The 25,170-nt window shown below is 38.9% G+C and overlaps 1 protein-coding gene across 1 annotated transcript in view; it reads right to left on the bottom strand.

Annotated features, from left to right (window-relative positions):
• Positions 1 to 749: 749 nt before the first annotated feature.
• Positions 750 to 25,170, bottom strand: part of CDYL (chromodomain Y like) — a 46,703-nt gene continuing 22,282 nt past the window's right edge. The window contains exons 3-7 of the mRNA XM_075270755.1: positions 12,909 to 13,162; positions 8,403 to 8,575; positions 5,099 to 5,309; positions 2,327 to 2,470; positions 750 to 2,233 (exon numbers count right to left, since the gene is read on the bottom strand). Coding sequence (XP_075126856.1) covers positions 2,075 to 2,233; positions 2,327 to 2,470; positions 5,099 to 5,309; positions 8,403 to 8,575; positions 12,909 to 13,162 — 941 coding nt within the window. The 3' untranslated portion in view covers positions 750 to 2,074. The remainder of the gene's footprint in view (positions 2,234 to 2,326; positions 2,471 to 5,098; positions 5,310 to 8,402; positions 8,576 to 12,908; positions 13,163 to 25,170) is intronic.

Below are 25,170 nucleotides of genomic sequence, written 5' to 3'. Positions count from 1 at the left end.
GGATAAAGTTCATTTTCTAGGCAAATATTGACTTTGCAAGTAATTGCTATTAAGCTGATCACTCTTTAGAACATTCTGGAGTATATGCAAATTGCCATTAGAACAACTGAAGCAGTAGACTTTGTAAAAATTAATATTTGTATCATTCTCAAAACTTTTGGCCATGACTGTATATAGACAGGTGTATGCCTTTCCTAATCAAGTCCAATCAGTTTAATTAAACACAGTTGGACTCCAATGAAGGAGTAGAACCATCTCAAAGAGGATCAGAAAGAAATGGACAGCATGTGAGTTATATATGAGTGTCACAGCAAAGGGTCTGAATACTTATAACCATGTTTTCCTTTTTTAATAAATTTGCAAAAATAGCTACATTTCTGTTTTTTTCTGTCAAGATGGGGTGCTGAATGTACAGTAATGAGAAATAAAATGAACTTTTTTTTATTTTTGGAAATGGCTGCAATGAAACAAAGAGTGAAAAATTTAAAGGGGTCTGAATACTTTCCATACCCCACTGTATCAGTCACTGAGCATTAACTGCCTGTCGCTCATGACAGATATACTCTTTATGCGAGTGAAAGGGTTAAACATCTGGTCTTCATGCCTTACTACTACTATCACAACTCCGTAAAACAGGAAGAAATGCTGTAACTTCCCACACATTTTTTTTTTACAGATCAACAAATCAGGAAAGTCTGCCAGGACAGTCGAAATTAAGTTAAGAAAAATTAGTTTTATTTTTAGCCAATGTCACAGCTGTATATTTTAGAAAACTTTACAGACTGTACAGTGTATATATCTTATCTTTAGAACAAAAGCATAGGTCCAATGAATGCAAATACTGTATGTACCAAACCAAGCTACAGGCAGATTTACAACTCTCCAACAAGAATGGGAGATGGTCAGTTTGAAGTAAAAATGTAAAAACTGTACAAAAATAAGGTGGATAACTTTTCTTCATACATTCAACTACATTGCAAGCACAGATATTTCAGTATCCAGAGTAATATATCTGTAGTCACATATCAACGGTTACACTCCCGGAATTGATGGCACATTTGATATATTTACAAGACATTCCTAAACTATACAGAAAAGTAAAATATATATTTGGGATTTGTATAGTGTATTGATTAAAAAAGGCAATAGAATAGAATAGCACACTCCTAATAAAAAAGGTAATTTGGGGAAGGTATTTTGCAATTTAATAGTGTACCAAAATTAACTTATTAAATAAAATATATTCTAGTGAGACCTAACATTTATACATGTATGAACATAAAATTATTTTTGGTGTAATACATTACCTGCAAACAGCTAGGAAGCTTCACTCAGGAACTAAACAACTATATAAAATTGTTTCTGAAGAGTAAATAAACCTCAATCTTAAACACAAGATAAATCAGTGACCTGTTAATACTGCATCACACAAAGGAAAATACCTTGACAGTGGTTTCATCATGCTAATGGAAAATGAACTAGACATGTTCCTGACAGTATAGAAAGATTGGTTTTCCTTTTCCATTTTATTAGCATATGTCCTGAGTACACACACACTCTTTTTGGGGCTTATTAAAATGCATCCATACACAGAGTCCTGTGGGAATTGGTTTAGTCCTTTAGACGAAAAAAAAAAAAAAGTCCATGTCTGAGGTATTTTACCTTCTTTTGAACCAAAGCATTTCCACAGTCCTCAGTGGGCAATGAAAGTCAGGGCTCTCTGCTACCCGTTTTTCATTTTAAATATATATTTATATAATTTTTATATATCTTATGAACAAAAGCAAAAAAGTATTTTTCTGTATTTCCTTGCCAAAACGTTTTTCAACATCTTTAGGCACAATGTCTGCTGAGTTAAAGATGTGGATTGCAAGATGTTCTGTAAGTATACTCCATATTTACTTCTGCCTGGGAAGAACTGATGGCAACTTTAGTCATTTGTTCAAAAATTAAAAGAAAAAAAGAAAAAACAAAAAACTATTTTTTTTTTCTTTAAATAAGCTAGGGTATCACAATTGATGCTGATATCCCTTAAAGTGTTTCAAGGCTACTTCATAAGATAAGTAATGGATTTTTAGAATTCATCGATTTTCCTCTGCAAGTATTTCAACATAGAGTCCATTCCTTGGGCAGATCCCCAGATTTTCTTAAGCAGTTCACACTCCCTTTCATTTGTTTGCTCCAAATCTTCTCTCATGACATTCCGGACTAAAGCTTTGGACTCTTCAAGTACCTGATAACAAGGAAAAATAACATGAAAATTTGGACCCTACTGCAACTACCATAATCAAATAAGTAGTAAAATAGATTCTTTAGATCCACATACAACAGGATTGCAGGTCACAAGTTCTTTAATGCGGACCATAACTTCTTGCGTGAATGTCCCAGGCCAGAACACCTGAGATACAAGGCCTTTTGCACATGCTTCTTGTGCTGTCAGTTTTCTTCCACTGAGTAACATCTCATTTGCCTAAAATAAAATAAAAAAGGTCAGTATGGTCATTAAGGCACAGGTAACTTTCTCAGACTACTAAAACACAGGGAGAGATTTACCAAGTGTCCACCAAAGTGCCTAAATTTTGTCCCATTTTTCTTGTGCAAACTAAACTATTAGAAGGTGTAAAACTAGACTAGACAGTCTAATAAGACAACTGATTTATCGGCCAGGAGACACTGTGACAAATCTGACACCTTTTAAGACTGTTCAGCCTAACTTTCCAGTCTAATTTTTGGTTTTCACAAAATTAGCCTCCTCAGAGTTCTCAGATCTTTTAGTCAGATGTTTCTATGGTATGTTGAAGTACAATTACAAGCATTTCATATGCTTTTAAACTTTTATTGATAAATACATCAAGGTCATGCACAGACTTAATATTTACAGCATTCTGCTCCAGATTAGCCCCAAATGAATGGGCCTAGTCGGGAAGGAGTGTCGCATCGCGGACGTCTGCAACTGATCCAGCCACGGAATCCGCGTCAAGAAAAGGCAACTTGCTTCTTTTTTCTGAACGGCTAAGCTAATGGGAGGCGGTTTTTTTTAAGCCGGATTCTGAGGTGGATTCCACATCAACATCCGGACCAAAAAACCCAGTGTGAACCCAGCCTTACATTCTGCAAAATCATGAATACCAGGATTGGACTGCAGAGGACTGGAGTAAAGTTATTTTCTATGATGAAGCCCCTTCAGAATGTTTGGGACATCTGGAAACATGATTGCCCAGAGAACAAAAGGTGAGCACTATAGTGAGTCCTTTGTCATGCCAAAAATTCTGAGACCATTCATGTGTGGGGTTGCTTTTCATCCAAGAGAGAGGACTCTCCATTTTGTCTAAGAACTCTACCATCAATGTGGTATCTAAATATCTTCCAAAAGTAACTTCTCACAAAGATCCATGGGGATTTGAAGATGATCCATTCTTTAACCAGCATGATGGAGCACCATGTCACAAGACAAAAGTGCAAACTAAGTGACTCCATGAACAAAACAATGAAATTCTGAGTACACGCCAATAAACTCCCTTTGAGAACCTGTGGTGAATCCTCAAAAAGCAGGCAAACAGAAAAAATATGGGAAACTTCAAGCACTGATTAGGCAAGAATAGGTTGCCATCAGTAAGCATTTGGCCCCGAAGTTAGGACTGGGCAACTAAGACCCAAATTAAAATCAGGATTAATTGAACATTTTATCTCAATGAAATATAAAAACAAAAAATACCTGATCATTTTAGGAAAAAAAAACCCTTTTACATGCCACTGAATTTAGAATTTTTTTTATTGTAAGATGTACAGTTATTGTACATTGTATATTTACTCATATGCCTGGGGCAGTCATGTGACCGGCCCATGCATATTTTCTGATTTCCTGGTGACGTTATGTTTCGGCGTTTCTGGAGACGGGAGGCCACGAGTTCTCTCTCTTTCCACCCTCCCATTCTCACCAACACTGACTTCCTCTTCTGCTGGCCATCGCTTCCTTAATAAGGGAGCCGAGCCTGCACAATAGAACGCCAGCAGAAGCAAAAAGAGGCAGCATTCTACTGCGCATGTGTGACTTCTTCTGGTGTTCTGTTGCACAGGCGCCAGTTCCGGATCCCAGGTAAAGAGGCAGAAGAGGGTGCAGCAGTACCCCGAAGTCATCTCCAGGATGAGAAGACAGGAAAGTATGATGGAGTGGAGAGGGGGTTGGGTTGGGGAACTGAATTGGGTAGCTAGGTAAGTAGATAGGGCTTGTAGTCCGCAGGCTAGCTAAGGAAACTGAAGGGGGGATGTCGGGCAGAAGAGAGGACATGACTGACTCACATGACTGCCCCTGGCACGTGGGTAACTAAACATTATTTTTTAAAGTGAGTAAAGTAGAAGTTATTCAAGGGGGTTTAGCTTAGTGTTAAAGTATTAGTTTAAGCCCAAACCGTTTAAGCCTATGTCTCAAAGTCATCTCCAGGACGAATAGACAGGCAAGTATGATGGGGTGGGGAGGGGGTTAGCTAGGACTATTAGTTTGCAGGCTAGCTAGGGAAACAGGGGGGGGGTGTTGGAGGAAGTGAGTAGGGGGGGGGGGATCTGAGTGAACTGAATGCATCATGGTAGTTGTAGGCTAAAACAGCAGGAAGTTACCCATGTAAACAAATGCAGGAGCTCCCAGAGAAAGCCTGAAATCACTCAAAACACTGCTAAAAGGTACTGTATTCGGGTGCACTTCTTAACCCATTAATAGCACTAAGCTTTTTATAAAAAAATAAATAAAAAAATTTGCCCAGAAAACCCCTTTAAGTTTTACTTGTATGCCAAATTCACTTTTCTCTTTATACAAAGACACACGCACACACAGTGTTTTTTTCCTTGACAGGTTTTGTTTTTGTTTATTTTTTTACTTAAACACTGGTTTAAAGATTTACTAGAGATCTGTGAGAACTGTCATCATTTTCAAATCTTACCTACTTAAGACACAGGCTGTTGAGTGAAAATAAGTTCAGAAACCTTCCCAAACCTCTGCTTTTTTTTTTTTTAGTTTTATTCTCTCCAATGGAAAAAAAAATAATCAAATTAACAATAGGTATTTTATTACCCATACGTAATACCAGTGAAATGATAAACTTACCGATGCAATGCCCATTATTTTAGGAAACAGTAATGATGAACAGCCATCTGGGCTTTGTCCAAAAGTAGTGTAAGGAGTCTGAAACCACGCCTTCTCATTAGCCCAGATGACATCACAGAGAGGCAATATGGATGCACCAAGGCCAATTGCAGGTCCATTTACAGCTACGATAATTGGTTTCTTAAACTGTATAAAAGTATTCACAAACACTCTGCAAAATATTATAGCCAACAATTAATACAAAAAAAATGCATATTGAAGAAACAAAGTATGAGTTACATTTCTGACCAAGTTATTAAACCAATCGTGATTGCTTGCAGTACGTGAGGTCTCATTTGAGGCAAAATTAAAGAGAAGCTGTCACATGAAAAATAGTGTCTAATCGGCATGCAACATACAAAAGAGCAAGTTTGTAAGAAAAGATTCAGAATAACTTGTCATTTATCTTTATAAAATATCTGGTCTGTTGTATGTTGAGAATTGAAGAAAGTTGTCCCATCAGTGATTGACAGCCTCCCCTCTAGGTCTGCACATACAGAGATAGCTGTCACTGATAGCACCGTCTTCTTAACTTTCCAGCATAGAATGATAAGAAATTTCAATGGATCAATGACAGGTTATACTTAACCCCTATCCTTTGATGGGGATGGCAATCCATTTTCATGGCATCTGGGTGCCTGTTTGAAGGTACCCAGGTCTGTCATTACTATTCTTCTAATATAGGCTGCCATACATATATTACACTGGTGATCAGACCGCTAGGGTTCAACTTCCTTAGGGGGTTTAACAATAAAACTAAGGAAAAGTTTTAAAAATTATTTTTAAAAAAAGTTCAACCCCCCCCCAACCAATTTGATTGTTGTAAAGGCATTAAGCAGTAACAAAAAATATATAAATTTGGTATTGCCGTAATCATACAGATCCACAGAATATAGGCAACATGTCATTTTTGGCTGCACAGTGAACACCATAAAAACAAAAATAAGAAAATAGTGTAAATGCAGTTATCTTATTCTACCCAATTTAGATTTTTTTTACCAGCTTCCCAGTACATAGTACAATTTGTTTGGCAAAAATTACCCGTCCTCACCAGCGGATATACAGAGAGCAAAGCCAGACACCAATAGAGCTATTATTTGTGTAGTGGCTGTGTAGAGTAACTGTAGTCCAGCTGCCATTCCTTGTATAGACCTTAGCTGCAGTAACCCAGCACAGCTACTATATGGAGAACAGAGCTATCTGGCAATCATACTGTATACACTCGAGTAGAAGTCGACCCCCCTAATTTTACTACAAAAAAAAAAAAAAAAAAAAAAAAAAGGGAAAACTTATTGACTCGAGTATAAGCTGAGGGCAGAAAATGCATGACATTATGTTTGTGCTCATGTTAATCCTAGCCAGCTTCGGGCCTATATGGTAATACCCCAGATGTCATGTGGTCTGGGATATTACCATATAGGCCCAAAGCCTGTGGTAGTAGTAATAGCCTGTTAATGCTAGCACAGGCTTTAGGCCTGTATGGCAACAGGCTGTTACTGCTACCTTAAGGCCTTTATGATAATACCCCAGACATCTGGGATATTATCATACAGACCCAAAGCCTTATGGCAGCAGTAACAGCCTGTTGCCATACAGGCCTAAAGTCTGTGCGAGCATTAACAGGCTATTACTACTACCCCAGGCTTTGTGCCTGTATGGTACTGCTAGCAAAGGCTTTGGGCCTATATGGTAATATCCCAGACCACGTGACGTCTGGGACATTATCATACAGGCCCGAAGCCGGCTAGGATTAACATCGGATCCCAGAGAGGTGAGTAAAACTGTTTATTATTTTCTCTTACCTACCCTGGGGCTCCGATTATTATACTCGGGGGTCTGAAAAGACCTAGAGTATAATAATAGTAGCAGTGGGATCGTGGCCTGGGCCTACTCACTGCCGGCCTGCGCGGCCTATAGTATAAGGTGAAGCGGGGGTCGACAGTGAGCAGGCCTGGGGAGGTTGGTAAATAGGCCGATACCTGTTGGAAATACACCAGCAGGTACCGGTCTATTATAAAACAAACATTAAGTTCTCATACTTACCGACCTCGCACTGCTGCTGCTGCCGGAGCGGATCATCTTCTCCCACCAGTACGCTGCATCTCAGCGTAGGGGACGTGATGACGCCGCCTGCGCTGAATACGCAGTAAGACGTCATCAACACACACCGGGTGCGGGCCTGAGCTAACGTGGCCACGTCCCCCGGCATGTGATGTAGCCGGGGGAGGGGGCCAGGACTGGAGCAGAGGCAATACGGTCGAGTCAATACGGTAATTGAAAATGTCACATGACTGGTCCGCAGTGAAAGACATCTGTGAGGGGCTGCTGCCGATAGGTGGGTGGCTAGGCAGCACTGTTTCCACGGCCGCCTTAAGATGTTTCCAAGGCAGAGAAGACGCTCTGGAAATATCTTGGGGCGGTCCTGGAGACAGTGCTGCCTCACCACTCGCCTATCGGCAGCAGCGCTGCTCCAGCGGCCTCCCATAGATGTCTTTCACTGCGGACCAGTCATGTGACATTTTCAATTACCGTATTGACTCGAGTATAAGCCGAGGCGCACTTTTTAGCACAAAAACTGTGCTGAAAAACTTGGCTTATACTCGAGTACATACAGTAAGTGTATAAAAAATGTAAAAGATTCTTCTACATATGCCACAGAATATCAGTTAATTACCTGCTCATCATTGTTATAAACCATACCTGGCTACAGTTTACAATATGACACTAAAACACTAGGTGAATCCCTTGCCCCATCTCTTTATCCTTCCAGGACTTTACTCACCTCTTCCTGGGCCCAGCCACACTAGATCTGATCTTTAGTTTACAGGTCCCCTGGCTGTTTATGCCAGTTAACCTCTGCAGTTAATCACAGGCCTCTCTCGCTTTACAGCTGTCACATGCCATTTGTAAAGAGGCCACCACTGATGGCCATGATTGGCTGCAGTGGTCCCCTAGCACATATGGGAAATCACTTTTGATGTCAGCCTTGTACCTGTATACAGAAGACTGCAGAAGTCACTGCGAGAAATGGAGGGGTGGGGAGAGGTGAGTAATTACCTTTTATATTTATGGACCCCTCAGGAGCACTATTTAATAATTAAAAAAAAAAAAAAAAAAAAACCTTTAATGGATTTGACAAAAGTAGGTTATATATTTACATATGGCAAATGTACACCTTCTACACACACTTTGATAAAATAATTTTGTAATAATGATTCCAAACTATACTTCTATAATACAGCATCATTTTATAAAGCATACATACCGAATTGCATCAGCCATTTTAGTGCTTTCTTTTTTCCGATCATCTGTCAAGCGCCTTATAAAATAAATAAAATCCAGCCCACAGCAAAACACACTCCCAACTGCGCTGAAAAGAACTAGTTTGCTGTCATCTGCAGCGGCTGTTGCTAGTGCACCTTGGACCTCCTTCATTACCTACAAGATGGAGACAATGTTCAGTTTAAAGAAGTAGATTACTCTTAACCAGGCAATGTGAAACTACTCAGTTCTGTCATTAGCAACAAAGGATGGCTGCAGAAAACTTGGTTTCAGAGTTGCATTGTCTTGTTGTTTATATATCCCCGGTACACAGTTTAGGATTCTAAACTGAAAGGTCCAAATGGAAAACTTGTCCTTGTGTTTATCAGCTGAAGTTATGCAACAGTAACAAAGAAAAGTCTTAAGTAACTATATAATTACAGGAAGTTAAATCCATGTTCCATACGTAGCCCGAGTGAACTTACTTTTACATTACTTTTTATCAAAGCTTTATAGCATTAATTTTAACAACTGTTCATCTTTTTACGGTGAACATGGTGTCTGATTTGCAGGCAGCATGATATAGAGAAGGAAGAGCTGATCCATCATTGAGTAGCACCTACCAATGGACTGCTAGGCATAGAAATAGCAGGGATTCAAATTAATATAATACAAGATATACTGAATTCTTTCCACCAAACTATGTAATAATCTGCTCATCTCGTACTGATTTTTAACCCCTTCCAAAACCATGATGTAATAGTACGTCATGACAAGGAGAAGTTGGTAAACTGACATATTATTGTACTACATACTATGATTGGGCCGATGAGACCCTGAGACAAAAAAAAAAATAAAAATAAAAATTACAAAATAAAAACCACCCTCCTTCCCCATTTAAATTGCTGAAGTATGTAAAACTATTAATCACAATATTTGGTATCTACATCCATAATGAGCCATACCATTAAAAAAAGGCTAAAAAACCCCCCAACAGCTCATCGTATAAAATTATTCCTAAATCTATAAAGCTATATAAAACAGATATTGCTGCACGCATAATGACCTGTGCTATAAAGCTAATGTATTATTTATTCTGCAAGGTGAATGATGTTAAAAAGATTTTAAAAAACCAAAACCCCATCCCTAAAAGAAATCCTATTATTTGGTAATCTCGTCTTACAAAAAAGCCCTCAAATAAAAACGCAGATATGAAAATCTAAATGTTATGACTTTTAGAACATGACATGGTGAATGTTACAAAAATGTAATTAATTAAACTAATTAATTAAGGATATATGCCACAATTAGTGTCTTTTTCCATTTTCCCCCGAAAGAGTTACTCAAATGTATTCAATAAGTTAGAGTCACCCGGAAATAAATGTTACAGAAAGGTAAAAAAATATAACTTTAAGAAACAAAAACATACAAATTCAAACGCCGTCCTTCAATTACATCGGGTAACCGGTGTAGCAACATCCTATAGCTTATATGCCAATATATATAATTTATTATTGATACACGAAATCTATAATGGAAAATAAAGCACCTTTCCAAGAAGCATTAATTACAGAATTCTTTCAAGTTCTAAAAATATAAAAACACATGCAAAAATAAAAACTTAAAAATAAAGCCCTATATGTCACCAAAAAAGGCGCAGAAATTAGTTGAATAACGGAAATGTTAAAAATGTTACAGCCCTCAAAACTGCACATACAAAAAACCCGAAAACGTGTCTGGTCCTGAGCCAGAAATTGGCCTGGTACTGAAGTGGTTAAAGACTCTAAAACATAGCTGCTTTCTTCTTGGATAGTGACATCATGTCTGTTGGTCACATGGCACTGCCACATCTTCATGCCATTAACATGAATTGGGACGAGCTGCAGCATGGCCATGTGACTAATGGACATGATGTTACTTCCTGAGAAGAAGACACAGTGACATTTTAGACGTTGTGCACAATCCCTTTAAATAGCCACTCTCATCTGACTATAAGCAAACAAACAGGTGACTAGGCTATGTGGCTATAGACATTCTGCAGATTATGGATTCACAATAAGAGCCAATTTATACATCTTCGTTACCAGCTTGTGACAATTTTCAATCCAAATGTTAATAACTCTTAAAAATATTTTAGCTATGAGAAAAATTTTCTTTCATGAGAAAGAAAAACTTCTTGAAGATGAGTAAATTGCTAGTTGTATTTATCTAGCTTGCCTATACTGTGCTGCTACTACTATGTACAATACATAGAAAAAATATCCATGATCTGCACTACATCACACATCGCCAGTTCCTTTCCAGAGATCGCTGATGCCACTGACTGCTCTCCGAGGTCACGCAAGCCTTCCCACTTCCAGACTGACAAGAGAACTGGGACCACACAACAGAACGTAAATAATAGGAGAGTATAAGCTTTTTCTGTTTTATATCCGCCCTGGCCACCACTGAGTTTTCAGTAATTCATGAATAAACCCACAAGGGCTTTTAGTGGCAGATTTTGATGCAGTTTTAAGGGTCAAAGCCAGGAGTGCAAATAAAAGGTTATAAGTTGCAGATTTACTTTTCCTCCATTTTAGATCCACTCTTGACGTGTTAGTTGCTCCATATGCAGAAAGTTGTGAGGCATGGTGTGTCCTGTCACCTTTACATCATGACAAGTATTAACTTTTCTTGAGCTTTTTCTGCTACAATAGCTGCTCTATGACTTGAAACCAAACTGCCCAGCTTAAACCCCCTATGCACCTTAAAGGGGCTCTATCATTGGAATGTAAAGCACCATGGAATTAATGGTGCTATATAAATAAATAATAATAATTGGAAATAGACATTTTTAGATAAGCACATCCTTGCACATTTAGAAAGGCTATTCCACATGTACCTTTTGTATGTAAATTGCCTCAGTAGTTTTTGAATATGTCTGTTTTTATTCATATGCTAATTAGCCTTCTCTGTGCACTCTGGAAGTGTCTGTGAGCACAGTCTGCTATTCTCTATGTGTATGAGAGCAGGGAGAGGAGTCATCAGCACAGCAGCCTCTGCTATACATACACATAGAGAATAGCAGAGAGGAGTGCACACAGACACTTCTAGAGTGCACGGAGAAGGCTAATTAGCATATGAATGAAAACAGACATTCAAAAACTACTGACGCAATTTACATACAAAAGGTAGGTGTGGAAAAGCCTTTCTAAAGGTTATGCAAGTATGTGCTTATCTAAAAATGACTTTTCTGAATGATAGACCCCCTTTAAGAGTCTATAAATGTGTTACCGATGCACCAATTGTCCTTCTCTTTTAGATTATTTTAGACACTTTGACCCAGGCATCTAGCCTCTAGCCTTCACGATTAGGTCATTAACAGAGTCATTTAGACAGCGCCGCACCTCCCATGAGGCGACCTGAAGCGACCGCTTCAGGCGGCGCTATGCCAGGGCCTCAGGGAGGGCGGCATTTTTGGTTACCTAAGCCAGTCCAGGACAAGCTGTCCTGGACTGGCTTAGCACCGAGCGGTGGTTTGGGGAGGCCACTAGAGCAGCGCTGCTCCAGCAGCCTCCTCTCACGCTCAGGCAGAGAGCAGGTCGTCTCCGTGCCTGCTCTCTGCCGGTGAACGGCGCTAAGCCCCTTCCCCTGCACTTTGCCACGCCCCCTCTGCTCCTCCGGAGGGGGGGGCGGCTTTCTGTAGTTCGCCTCAGGCGGTGAAAGGGGCAGGTTCGCCCCTGCATTTAGATCAATACCTAATATATCACATTTCCTTGAGGAGTGCCATTGTCATGGTTGAATGTGGCATATTTCCAAGTTATTTATCTGCTCAGAGCCTCAAATTACACAGCCAATGGTTCATTCACATAGTTTTTTTTACATTAAATTTGGCAGATGGATGCAACAGCCACTGACTTACATACAGTCAACATAAAAAAAAAAAAATAGATCAGTTTCTCCCCATTTTTTGACAAAATAAGTTGTTTTTCTTTTGTTTTTTTTTAACATTATCTTTATGTATTGGCTCTTGGAGCTGCGCAGTTGGTGCAAATTTTGGGTGGCATCAGAAAAAGTTACAGCCTCCGATTAAATAAAATGTTTAATTATTGTTAACAATATTACATAATTATTATATTATATAATTAATTAGATGTATAGTTGGTTGAGTATTTATAGTTATGGGAATACAATCAGTAGCTTTTTTGTGAATTAGAGGAGCTCTGCAGCTTCCGTCTGACCATGGCTGCATTTTATGAAGGAGTAAAAAGTCGGAACAGGAGTCAGGCTGTGGAAAAATAGATTAGATGGAGTTGCTGGTTTGGTCTATGGTTCGTATCTATTTTCCAACCTTGTTAAACGAATCAGCTAAATAGATGTAAAGAACATGTGAATGCACCCTAAAACATCACACAAAGCGGTCATCAAGTATAGCAAGTAGATTACAAAAAAAATTTTAAAAAAATAAATAAAAATCAATGATCACGTTGAGGCAAACCTTGAAAATTAATAATATACTGATAAAACTAACCTCCGGATTCAGTGAATTATTCTCAGATGATTTAGTGGAAAGTAGGATGTGTGTGAATCCATCCTGTTTGCGCACAACAATATCCCTGTATCGGTAAGCACTTTCCGTCTGTCTGACACTGAAACGTAGCCTTTTATCAAAAGACTGTTCTCTTCTCTCATCAATAAACTTCCGCTTTCCCGTGACTCCTGCCACTGATGTCTGCAAAGTATTGGTACCATTTGCAGTCAATGCCTGCATGAAAGTAGAAGGCCCTGCAAATAGTTAAAATAGTTACACTCTGGTCATGTTACAGTAAGATTGTTATAAATACAAACTATGTAAAAAACATTTAGGGCAGGCTCACACCTGTGCCCGGTCTCCGCTCTAACCAATCCTGCCTGTTTCAGTCTTCTAACCTGAGAAACTGGACAGGGCATGGAAACCCGGTGGTCAGTTTTCAATCCCATTCACTTGAATGGGTTTACAAAGCGACTGCTCATGTGCGTCTTCTGCCTCTTCGTGGCAATACCATTTTATTTAACCGGACACAAACTTGGACCTGCAGAACTTTGTGTCCGATTAAAAAAAAAAAAAAGAAAAAAAAAGAAAAAAAAAAGAAAAATGGTTTAGCCGCGGGGAGGCAGAAGACGCACATGGACGGTCACTTTGCAAACCCATTCAAGTGAATGGGATTGAAAACAGACCACCAGGTTTCCGTCCCCTGTCCAGTTTCTCGGGGCAGAAGACGGAAACCCGCTGTATTGGCTAAAGCGGACATGGGTGCAGGTGTGAACCCACCCTTACAATCAATACCTGGGTGAAAGTAGAAGGCCTTGCAAATAGTTAAAATGGTTACACTAACACAATGTTACAGTAAGATTCTTATATATACAAACCATATTGCGCATTTTCCAGGTGTTGTTCTTGGATGGAATTTTTTTAATCCTAGCAAGGAACTTGTGATTCCATGTGTGCAGTTAAATCAACCATGTATTGGCTTTTAACAAAATTATACTGTAATGTCCATCCATTCAGTAACCATTCCAGTCAAAACACAAAACTGTTAATTCTTATCTCAATGCTTTAGTTTTTGTTCACTCATATAAAAGATGTACTTCCAGGTAAGAGGAAAATAAATAAATAAAGTATTACTAACCTACAGTAAAGACAGCCTGTCACAAAATACACTATACCTGCACGTTTCCTACCATACAATCCTAAAGCCAGCCAAACTCAGATTTTTGTCAGCCCAATTGGCCTATTTCAGTTTGGCCACCAACTGGCCATAAAACAATACTATCAGCGTTGAGTGTTTAGGGGATGGTCTGCTTTTGGCTGCCTTTCTGATGGTGCCAATTACTGATTAATGTGGAATTACCATAACCAATCAGACATGCATGGCTTTAGCCATAGTATATTAAGATAAGGTGTATAATAGTCCAACCTTTTACATTGTTTAGATTTAATAAACTAGAGCTGGGTGTTACTTGAGATGCAAGTGCTAACTTTTCCTGGACTTTAATTTGAGCATTAAATGGCAGCAGAATTGTGATTGTGTGTGATCTGCTGTTACAGAAGAGTATAGCAATAATGAAAGAAATGGTACAGAAAGTGTGATGCTTTATATACAGTATTTACATATAATATACATATATATATATGCATATGCATGTATTGTGTTATTTTCACCACGTTGTATACATTCAGTTCTATATAAAGAGATAAAATATAACAACACAGATGCAATGAAAGGTTTTGGCTTAAATATAACAACTTGAATTACTTCAAAGGTGTATTCCCATGAGTACAACTATATTTAAACTTATATAGACAAAAAGGGGTTTATTGCAATCATTTACGGTAAATGATTCTACAAGTACAAGTATTTAAACATGTTGCAAAGTTTTACAAATGCCTCTAATCATCTTGGTGACATTCTTTTGTCTTGGTTGCCAATGGATACGACCATGAACACTGGACCTTTCTATGATCTGACACTTGGCACAAAACCAGCCATGATTTCCTTATTGTAGAGAGATCAATCAGGCAGGGAACCTACATCCATAAGAAGATAACCCGGGCACAATAAGGACGTCATCATTGGGTTTTTAAGAAGCACCAGATCATGGAAAGTTTCTGCTTTTATGGTCATACCTATTAGCAACCAATCATAACAACACACTGTCTCTACTACAATGGTTAAATGGTTAGAGAAAATCTTTAAAATTCTGCAAAATTTTTTATGTTTATTTAGCAAAAACATGCATGTATATCGTTCCCTTTGTGAAAGAGTGGACAATATAACCTTGTGTTCATTTTTCACCCCCTTATAAATTGGACAGGAAAATTATACTCCCTTTTACTGGGCCAGCATTCTTAAAGAGGACCTTTCATTCCTCCAGTTATTTACATCAAGTCATGGGAGCCACGCCACCACTTCTGGCACAGTTGGAATTTTTACCCTAATCCTCACCATTCCTGAGAAATCAATGCTGCTAGTTTTGGTGCTTTATATGTTATTTAGGTTCAGTACTGTCAGGGTGGTGTCAGGAAGGTGCAGGCAAGGGGTGTGATTCTGAGCTCTGTCTGACACGGTCTGCCTCTGATTTGAGCTCTGAATCATGCCCCCATGCCGACACTTTGTCTTTCTGACATTAAAGAGCTTACATAGTATAGCAGACACCAAAAACTACCAGTAGTTGTTGAACAGCCTGCTAGAGAGAAAATTCCAACTTCAATGGGATCAGTAAAGCAGCGCCTATTAATAAATGCCAGAAACTTAAATTGGTGGAGGTGGTGAAAGGGCCTCTTTAAGGTGGATTTCCATTGACATGGAATGTCACAGATAAGGTGGTGCAGAGGCAGACCTTTCTTTCTCTCTGTAACATAAGAATGGCTTTTCTGTCTATGAGGAGCACTGCTTTTAAATCACTGTACAAGTTAATAAAGCAGAGAACCATCAGATTAAGCACAACTGCCATTACAGGGACAATGTGTTACCTGACCAAACTGCAGCACAGCAACAATATTGGTGCCATTGTTGCTGGCCACACTGCCCAGCTGGAGTTGATAAAGAGCCACCCACCAGGGTACTTGCTGCAGGATAAAGCGAAGACCTCCTCTGCTGTGTGACTACTCTGATCAAGGCTCATTAACTACAAAACCGCATCACTTCACTTCACCTTACAGCCTTTAAACGAGAGGGCAGGGGAGGAGGAATAGGAGTGTCAGCAACACCTAACCCTGGTGTTGTTGTGGCTGGAAAAATGTCCAAAGAGGAGGAACCAGAGGAGGTGAATGGCTCTGAATCATGTTTGAACTGGCCCTGCACAAATGGGGTGGAACTAGCAACTAGCCCTGTTGCGTTTCTGGACTGTGGCTGCTGCTACTGAAAACATTAACCCAGTGGTGCTATGAAAGCCATGCATTGTCCTTGTGCATAATTGCTGCTCCATATGTAGACGGTAGAATGCATGTTTCCCCAGACTGACATATCCAGGGAAAGGCCCACATGGGATACATGGTGATATAAAGCTGGGGCAGCTTTCTAGAGAGATAACAGCTGCCAAGTATCCCCCATCAAGAATGAGAGCATGCCATCACTTGGAGAGATGCAGTGGAATCCACTAAGTGGTACAGCAGCGACTGCACCAACAGCTTGCCAGGTCAGAGATATGTTGCAGAGCTACCAGATAACTGGGTGCATATTGCCATTTTCTGGCCACACACATTCCCTCATGGATGACTAACACTGATGAGAAGAGGAACAGGAAAGACCATTGATGATTACGTACACCAAGTGCTCGGTGTATGTATGGCTTGCCTACAAGTAAGATCACAGGGTCGAGTAGAACAGTCTGGCTCATTTCCTCGGCCAGTGCCACTGCCAAGTCTATTTTGCCAAATAAGATGGTTATGCCTTTTTATAGGATAACAGAGATGTCATTCCTATATTTGTTCCTGCATAGCCACGGCCAAATTTCTGCTTTCAGATCTTATAAGTTCCTATGGATTTATCATTTGGCAAGGCATAAACCAAGAGTCGTTGCTGCCGCCACTGCCAGCAGAAACATGTCTGCCACTACTACCACCAGCCCAAATCCATGAGCTTACCTTAGGTCTGCCACAGGCATGCTTTTTCGATGTTGGACCCATGAATTGTCTAGAATCGTTACTATCGCCACTGCCACCACCTTATTTATCTAATGTCTAATTGTCATCTGACCTGGCAGCCAGGTCCAATTTGCAAAAGAATAATAATATTTATACTGAAAGTGCGGTCTGAGAAATAAGAGAAGAAACAAGAGAGTGTGATGTCTGCGAGGCTAACAGAGTGGAGCATAGTGAGGAGTTGTTGATCGTCAACAGTGTCAAATGCTGCTGAGAGATCCAGAAGAATAAAAATCAACATCATCAGCAGCAGCAGCAATGCCATATAGTCTTCTCCACTTTTTTCTGACACATAATGGCCATAGTCTAGCAAAATCATGTGTAGCAGTAGTATCACATCCCTGCCACTGCTACCTCCACCAGCAGGTGCCACATGATTACCGGGGATCTGTGTCAGTGAAAAAGATGAAGGAGACACATTTGGCAGCCCAGAAAGGCCCAGTGGTAAATTATGTATTACGGGGGAGGAGGAAAAGGAGGAGATACATACAGAAGACGGAGTAAGATCACATCACTACCAGATGCAATATAGATAAGGGAGCTAAGTAATCAAAAACTCCATCTTCACTCTCAAGAAGAACAACTGTCCAGTAATAGTGTTGCTGTTGCCACTCACATTCTTATTACCTGAAGTATTACATGAGTATTTCTTCCTTCCCCTCCTTTTGCGTATCCCTTTCGATGCTTAATTATAATACTGGTTACAAACAATTCTGACACTGCATTTATGTCTTGTTTTTTTTTTAAACAACAATTTTAAAGGTCTTAAACAAAAAGTTTATTTTTTAATGCAGCCTGCAATACTGTATATATGAGCTGCAACAAAAAAAAGCTTAAAAAACATTTTTTCAGATTAATACTACATGACACTTTTTATTGGGTTACAAAAGAGCAAAAAATCCAACCCATTAAATAGGTTTTTTTTTTCTTTGTTTAGCACAAGTTGTTAGATTGTATATTGGGTAAACAACAAAAATAAACTTAAAGGGGCTCTATCACCAAAATCATGCTGATAGAGCCCCACTGCTAAAGTTATATTAAACTACCCCCCCAGTTTTAAAATAATACCCTAAAAAAGAATATGATCAACTTATTAGAGATGAGTGTGCACGGTGGGCGGGCATTCAGGGTCCGCCGTCTTCTTCATCCATGCCTCCTCTTCCTGCGATGTCCTCGGGTCCCGTCTACCTCGCGAACTGACATTGCTATAAAATGGCCTGGGCGCATGCGCAGTAGCATGCTGCTTCTACTACGGCTACTGCGCATGCGCCCAGACAATTTTTTTAGCAATGTCAGTTCGCGAGGTAGACGGGACCCGAGGACATCGCAGGAAGAGGAGGCGTGGATGAAGAAGACGGCGGACCCTGAATGCCCGCCCACCGTGCACACTCATCTCTAATAAGTTGATCACATTCTTTTTTAGGGTATTATTTTAAAACTGGGGGGTAGTTTAATATAACTTTAGCGGTGCCTGAATAGCCTTTTTAAAGGCTATTCAAGCATATGTGGGGCTCTAAAAGCATGATTTTGCTGATAGAGCTCATTTAAATAATAGATTTTGTTCAGGTTAGCAAAGTCTGAATGAGCGTTTTCTATTTATTTAATGAATAAAAAAATTTAATCTTTCCCAAAAAAAATCCCTTAACAAAATATTTTTCACTAGCAGGTCTGACTGCCACTAAAAAGTATGATTAAAATACTGTATACAGATGAAACTGCTATATTGCACAACAGGCAGACAACATTATATTGCCAATGAAAGGGTTAGCTGCCTTTTGTGTCTAATTCTGTATTAGAGCAGGAATGCAGGCTCAAGCAACACAGTTATGCACCCTCACTCCTCCTTATATATGATTTATATCAATTTATGCTTGTAATTGCTTCAGTGTGACTAAAATCTACTATTTCCAACTTGATTATCTAGCTCTATTGCTTGTAAATATGTAAGTTTTTAAGAACTGTGCTGTGTGATGCAACAAGATGAATTCCATATCCTTCCCAATTTCCACCGTTACTACAAAAGCTTTGTGATCATGCTAACAGCACCTTATATAATATACATGTCATTAGCTCTTTAAGGTGTCTACATACCACTGTCTATTGGCTGAGAGGCTGTGTATATTAACACCTTGTATTCTCAAAAAAACTATAGCTTCTAATAGCATAGTAATTCATTGCAGTGTGCAGTATTTATTAAGTTCCACATTCAGAGTCACTATAAGGGTATAAAATATGCAAATCTATTCTCCAGGATGGAATTAGGAGAACAGTGCACTCTGTACACCACCCTATAGAGGGCAGCATCCTTAACATCATGAACGACTCAGTTATAAAGTCTTTTAATCATAATATGGATTTAATTGCCAAATCAGTATTTCTGTCCCAAAAGGAACAGATTCCCAGGGTATATTCACACATGTCAGATTTGCTGAATGTCAATGTTTCAGTTGCCTTATTGTCTACTCTCCCTTCCATTTACTGGTTTTCAGTGCAATTCAGCAGTGTGGTCTGTGCTTGTTTCTATACTGCAGATATCTCTGGGCTTTCACATAGAAAAAACAAAGGCACTGCCAAAGAACTTTTCTAGCCCTTATAGGGCTCAACAACTGAAAACAATATGCAGAGAGAAAAAGAGAAAATAATATATGCGGCCGGTAGCAGGGACACCACAGCTAGTTAAAGAGAGGTGGTGTCTGGTACCTAAGCAATAAGCTGAAAACTAAGGAGGAGTAATGAGCCGATCTGGCGAATGGAAAAAGATGGATAAAGCAGTGTATTGGCTAAAACACATCAATTAACTTAAGCTACAAGTGTCAAGGGGTTGTCTACTTTCAGATCAGTACTGAGAGACCAAGGTTTTGTTTGTATAATAAAAAAGTTGTACAATTTTCCCATACACTTTCTGTATAAATTTCTCACAGTTTTCTAGACCTCTGCTCGCTGTCATTCATTCTGCTTACTCCCAGTGAATAAAAATCAGTCCCTGGTCATGTGATGGACACACAGATGCACGGCCTGTTACCAGGCAGATGTCCAATTACTGTGCTGTAATGAGCTGCGCGCCTGTGTGTACATCACATGACCATGAGACTAAAGGCCTAATGGAAATGGAATTTTTGCAAAGTCTTTGTCTCTGATAACTTCAAAAATTTTATGGTGGCACAAACAAATTTATATGCCCCAGGTGGACCCCCATAAATGCAGCAGAGATGAAAATATTCAGGGGTCTTGTGTTACATATGGGCTTAGTAAAGAAACCAAGCATTAGGCAGCATTAGACTCTACAATATATTGAATGGCCATCGCCAGGACATGTTTCAAAAAGATCCTGTAGTTTCTGCGTTCTAACCATATAATGACTGCCTATTCAAAATTAGGCCAGTCATTGAACACTTCAGAACCAAATTTGCAGAGACGTACATGCCAGATCAGACCAATAGAGGATTCCATGATCAATTTCAAAGGGAGGCTTAAATTTTGTTAATACTCGTCAAGTAAGGCGGCAAGGTATGGCATTAACCCATTCCCGACATCCGTGCTGGGTGTTAAAGATGGTGGCTGCTCAGGAGCCGGGCAGTCATCATAGCCACCGAGTGTCTGGTGTTTTATATAGCAGACACCTGGCGCTGTTGTCCATGATCATTGCTCGGGGGCTGGGATCCTGTTGTCATGACAGCCGGGAGCCTTGTGAAGGCTCCCAAGCCTGTCATTCAATGGATTCTATTGCAGACTACTCTACTGTACCACACATTCATGGATTATTAATTTTTTTATGTATTTACGCTGGTATATAATCTCCTTGATACTACGATGTACTCTACACAGATTTACCTCTCAACCTCTGTTGTGCATTGATTTCTGGAAAATAATACAATACCATAATAATAAAACAGCACCTGTGGAATATAAATGCTCACTACACCCCTAGATAAATTTCTTAAGGGGTCTAGTTTCAACGCAGAGGTCATTAGTTGAGAGTTTTCTCTTAACTGGTACTTCAGGAGCATTGCAAATACAACATGGTGCCTGAAATACATTTCTGCAAAATCTACTTTCCAAACAGCATTTTGTCCCTATTGAGTCCCGCTGCACATACAGCAGTTTACAGCCATACGTGGGACATTTATTTCGTAGTGAGAAATTGCTTAAATTGTGAGTGTGTTTTCTCCTCTCACCCTTTATTGAAATTAAAGAAATTGGGTTAAAGCAAAATTCTTTTGGAACGTATGTAATGTTCCAAAATTACTGCCCAATTCTGTGAATCACATGTGGGATCAAAAGGCACACTAAACCCCTTTATTAATTTCTTGAGGGGGGTCATATATTGACAGTTTCCACTGTTATGAGACTCCTGGGCTCTAGAAATTAGACATGGCTCCTGAAAACCATTACAGCAAAATCTGCCCTCCAAAAAGGTTCTGTTCCACCGTCTGCCCATACAGCAGTTTATATATATATGTCTGGAACTTTACTGTAATCGTTAGAAATTGCATAACAAATTATGAGTGAAGTCTCTCCTATAACCCAATACAAAAAATAAAAATTTGGGGCTTTTCACTAACATTCACTAATGGTAAAAAATTATGTAAAACATCTCTAAGGTTAAAATACTCAGTATAATCCTTTATAAACTCTTTCACAGGTCTATTTTACAAAATTTACATTTACACTTGGTGCCTGAAAACTAATCCAGCAAAAAACTAAACAAAATGCTCACTAAACAGCTTAATAAATTCCTTCAGGGGTTTAGTTTCCAAAATGGGGGTCCCGTTTCTTTTTTTTTTTTTTTTTGGGGGGGGGGGGGGTTGTACTGTTCTGGTATACAGCACTTGAAAATTATTCAAGTAAAATCTGCCCTTCAAAGTCCCAATGGCACTCTTTTCCTTCTGCATCTTGCTACGTGCCCATACATCATTTCACATTTTAAATAAATAAATTTTGTGCTCGAGAGCAATTGAATAACAGATTGTCGAATGCACTTTCTTCTTTAACCCCTTGTGAATGTGTACATTCTAGGGATAAATTAATGTATTAATGAAAGAGATTGAAATGTGAAAGTTTCAACTTCATTTTTCACCTTCTTGTGAAACACTGAAATCATTAACAAACTTTGAGAATGGGGAGATTTATGGGGGTTTCTATTACAGAGGCATTTCAAAAGTCCCTCCAGAACTGAGGTTCTACTTGATAAATGGATTTTGAAAATTTTTTTGAAAATTTGGAAAATCACTGTTTGGCTTGTAAGCCTTATAATATCTGAAAAAAAATGAAAGGGTGATTGAAGTTTGATGTCAACATAAAGCAGATAGTAAATTATATTTAGGAATTAATTTGGGTAGTATGACTACCTATATAAAAGGCATGTAATTTCAAAGTTTGAACACTGAACTTTCATCAAATTTCCTAATTTATAATAATTAAAACACAAAACATATTGGTCAAAATTTACCACTAACACGAAGTACAATGTGTCATGAAAAAAACCCCAAATAAACAATCCCAGTATCCCTTTGATAAGTTAAAGCATTCCAAAGTTATTACCGCATAAAGTGACATGTCAGTTTTGAAAAGCCATGTCCTTAAAGGGGTATTCCCATGAACATGATCATATCTACCGATATATTTGTAGATAATTAAAAGTTTAACATTTTTTGCAAACATAAGTAGTTAAAAATACTGCAGAGTTTCAAAGATTTTCTCTATCTTAGTGGTGACAACTGTTGTATTGATCGGTTGCCAATGGATACGACCACAAATGCAGAAACTTTCTATGGTCTGGGACTTGTCAGGAACCCAGCCATGATTTTCTTATTGCAGCAGGGTTATCAGACAGGGACACTACATGTATCAAAAGATATCCTGGCCACAATAAGGAAATCATGGCTGATTTTCTGACTTTAGAAAGGTTCTGCATTCATGGTCGTATCCACTGGCAACTGATCAAGATAACTTGTGACCACAAGATATTTAGAGAAAATTTTAAAATTCCGAAAAATGTTTAATTACTCACATTTTCAAAAATGTTGAACTTTTAATTATGTACAAATTTAAAAATGGTTATGTTTGTGGGAATACCCCTTAAAGGTAGTTTTAAGCTGTGTCCTTAAAGGGCTTGTCCCATCTCAAAGATCCTATCTATACTGGTAGTTTATGTAAATTGAAGCCTTTTCCTAAATATGTTGCTTTAGAAATTCTGCTTTGTTTGCCTGCTATGTGACCTTATTCTTCCCATTGTTTACATTGCATTGCTATAACCACGGACCTGAGAGATAGGACAAGTGACGTCACTTACTCAGTGCTGGCAGGGCAATCTGTTCAGCTAATTGCACTTTGCTGATAAAGCCAAGGCTGTTATCTCTCTAAGTAAACACACAGATAACACGGAGTCCGTTTTGTACAAGAAACTGCAGATTTTCTGACCTGCAGAAGTGTTGTTTGTCACATTCAGCAGGAGGAAGGGGGAAGGAGAGAAATACAGGAAGTTAGAAGTAGACACTGTAAACAGCCTGGCTGAAAGACTGAGATGGTAGAACCCCTTTAGGTTAAGGCCCCACTTTGCAGAACCGCAGCTTTTTTTGTTGCAGATTTCGTTGCGGTATTTTGAGCCAAAGCCTGGAGTGCATTGAGAAGAAGGTAGAAGTTTAAGAACTTCATATATATATATATATATATATATATATATATATATATATATATATATATATCTCCATCCTATTCCTCTTGCAGCCATTCTTGGCTTTGGCTCAAAAACTGTAACAAAATCTGCAACAAAAAAAGCTGTGTTTCCATAACATGAGATCTTAGCCTAAAGGTGTTAACTAACAATGAAGATCATTGATATTTTCACTTCATCACTACAGACTGTTAATCAGTGTCACAAAAGCATAATTTAAAAAAAAGTACGCATTGTTTCAAATTTTTTTTTGTAAATTAATAGTTTGTGTCAATGTAACAAACTTTGTGGTATATTTTATCACAGGAAAAGGCTTCTTTTCCCTCCCATCAGCTCTTTCCCCGTTATAAAGCTCTCAATTCATGGCAGACTACACTTCAGTGAAAATGGACTGCAGCTCACAAACAGATCGGGTTACACAGAAGTCAATAGAGAATGGGTGGAGCAGGCAAGTGAGCGAGAGAAAAAAAAAAGGGATACATGCCGCAAGAGATGACACTACATACTCAGTGTATAGCAATTTTATAGAAGTTGAATAACTTCTATTAATCCAAATGTAATCCAAATGTCTGTGTTTCTCACACACTCATCTCCCTCATTCCCCCTCCCCTGTCTATAGACTGCAGCCAGTCTTCAGTGAAGACTGATTTGGCAATGAATTGAGCAGTTTAGCAGGCAGGATCAGAAAAAACTGAAGTCTTTTCCTCTGACATGATAAATTATAAAGTTTCTTAGAGTTATGTCAACTATTAATTTACAAAAAACTACCACCATCTGAAATCAAAGTGTGAATACTGTTTAGAATAAATCTCCATTTGAATGAATAACTCATATTATGTAAATAAATGTAGAAGGGCCATAGGAAGGGGGGGGGGGGGTGGAATTCCAGACAACTGTGACAGAAGCCATTTCTTTAGGGAACAAACATTTAGGCAAGTTGAAATTCCATAATACTGAACTTGTAAGACTGTTCTCATGAACAATAAATTTTAGGTCATTTCAGCCAAAAGCAGTGCAATGGGCTAACATTTATCTAGTGAGGCCTTCTCAATATTTTTTCTAGGGCCTCCCCATCCAGAACACATTAAGGCCTTGGGCTCTCTCTATGTAGCTCATAAGAGAAATATTTCATGGTAATCTGAATTTCTTTCAGTAGAATGCTAAAATAAATACAAAGAGACACTCATTACTAAAGTTGTGAAACCACATAACGGCCCCTGCATTATATAATCATTTATGTCAAAAGTGACGCCCCCCCGCCCCCCCTTGAATCTAACCAACAATATTGATGTGCCTCTACGTTTGAAAAGCAATGATTTAATGTGTGCATCCAGCTTCATACACTGGCTACAGTCCTACTGAGGGGGGCGTTTCCGTGCAGAAAGCATTTTTTGTTTGTTTGGGGATTTTTTGGCCGGACACGAAGTCCTGCATGTC

This window comes from Leptodactylus fuscus, chromosome 4, assembly GCF_031893055.1.
Source record: "Leptodactylus fuscus isolate aLepFus1 chromosome 4, aLepFus1.hap2, whole genome shotgun sequence".
Classification (NCBI taxonomy): Eukaryota; Metazoa; Chordata; class Amphibia; order Anura; family Leptodactylidae; genus Leptodactylus; species Leptodactylus fuscus.
This window is presented reverse-complemented; position numbering and strand designations above follow the sequence as displayed.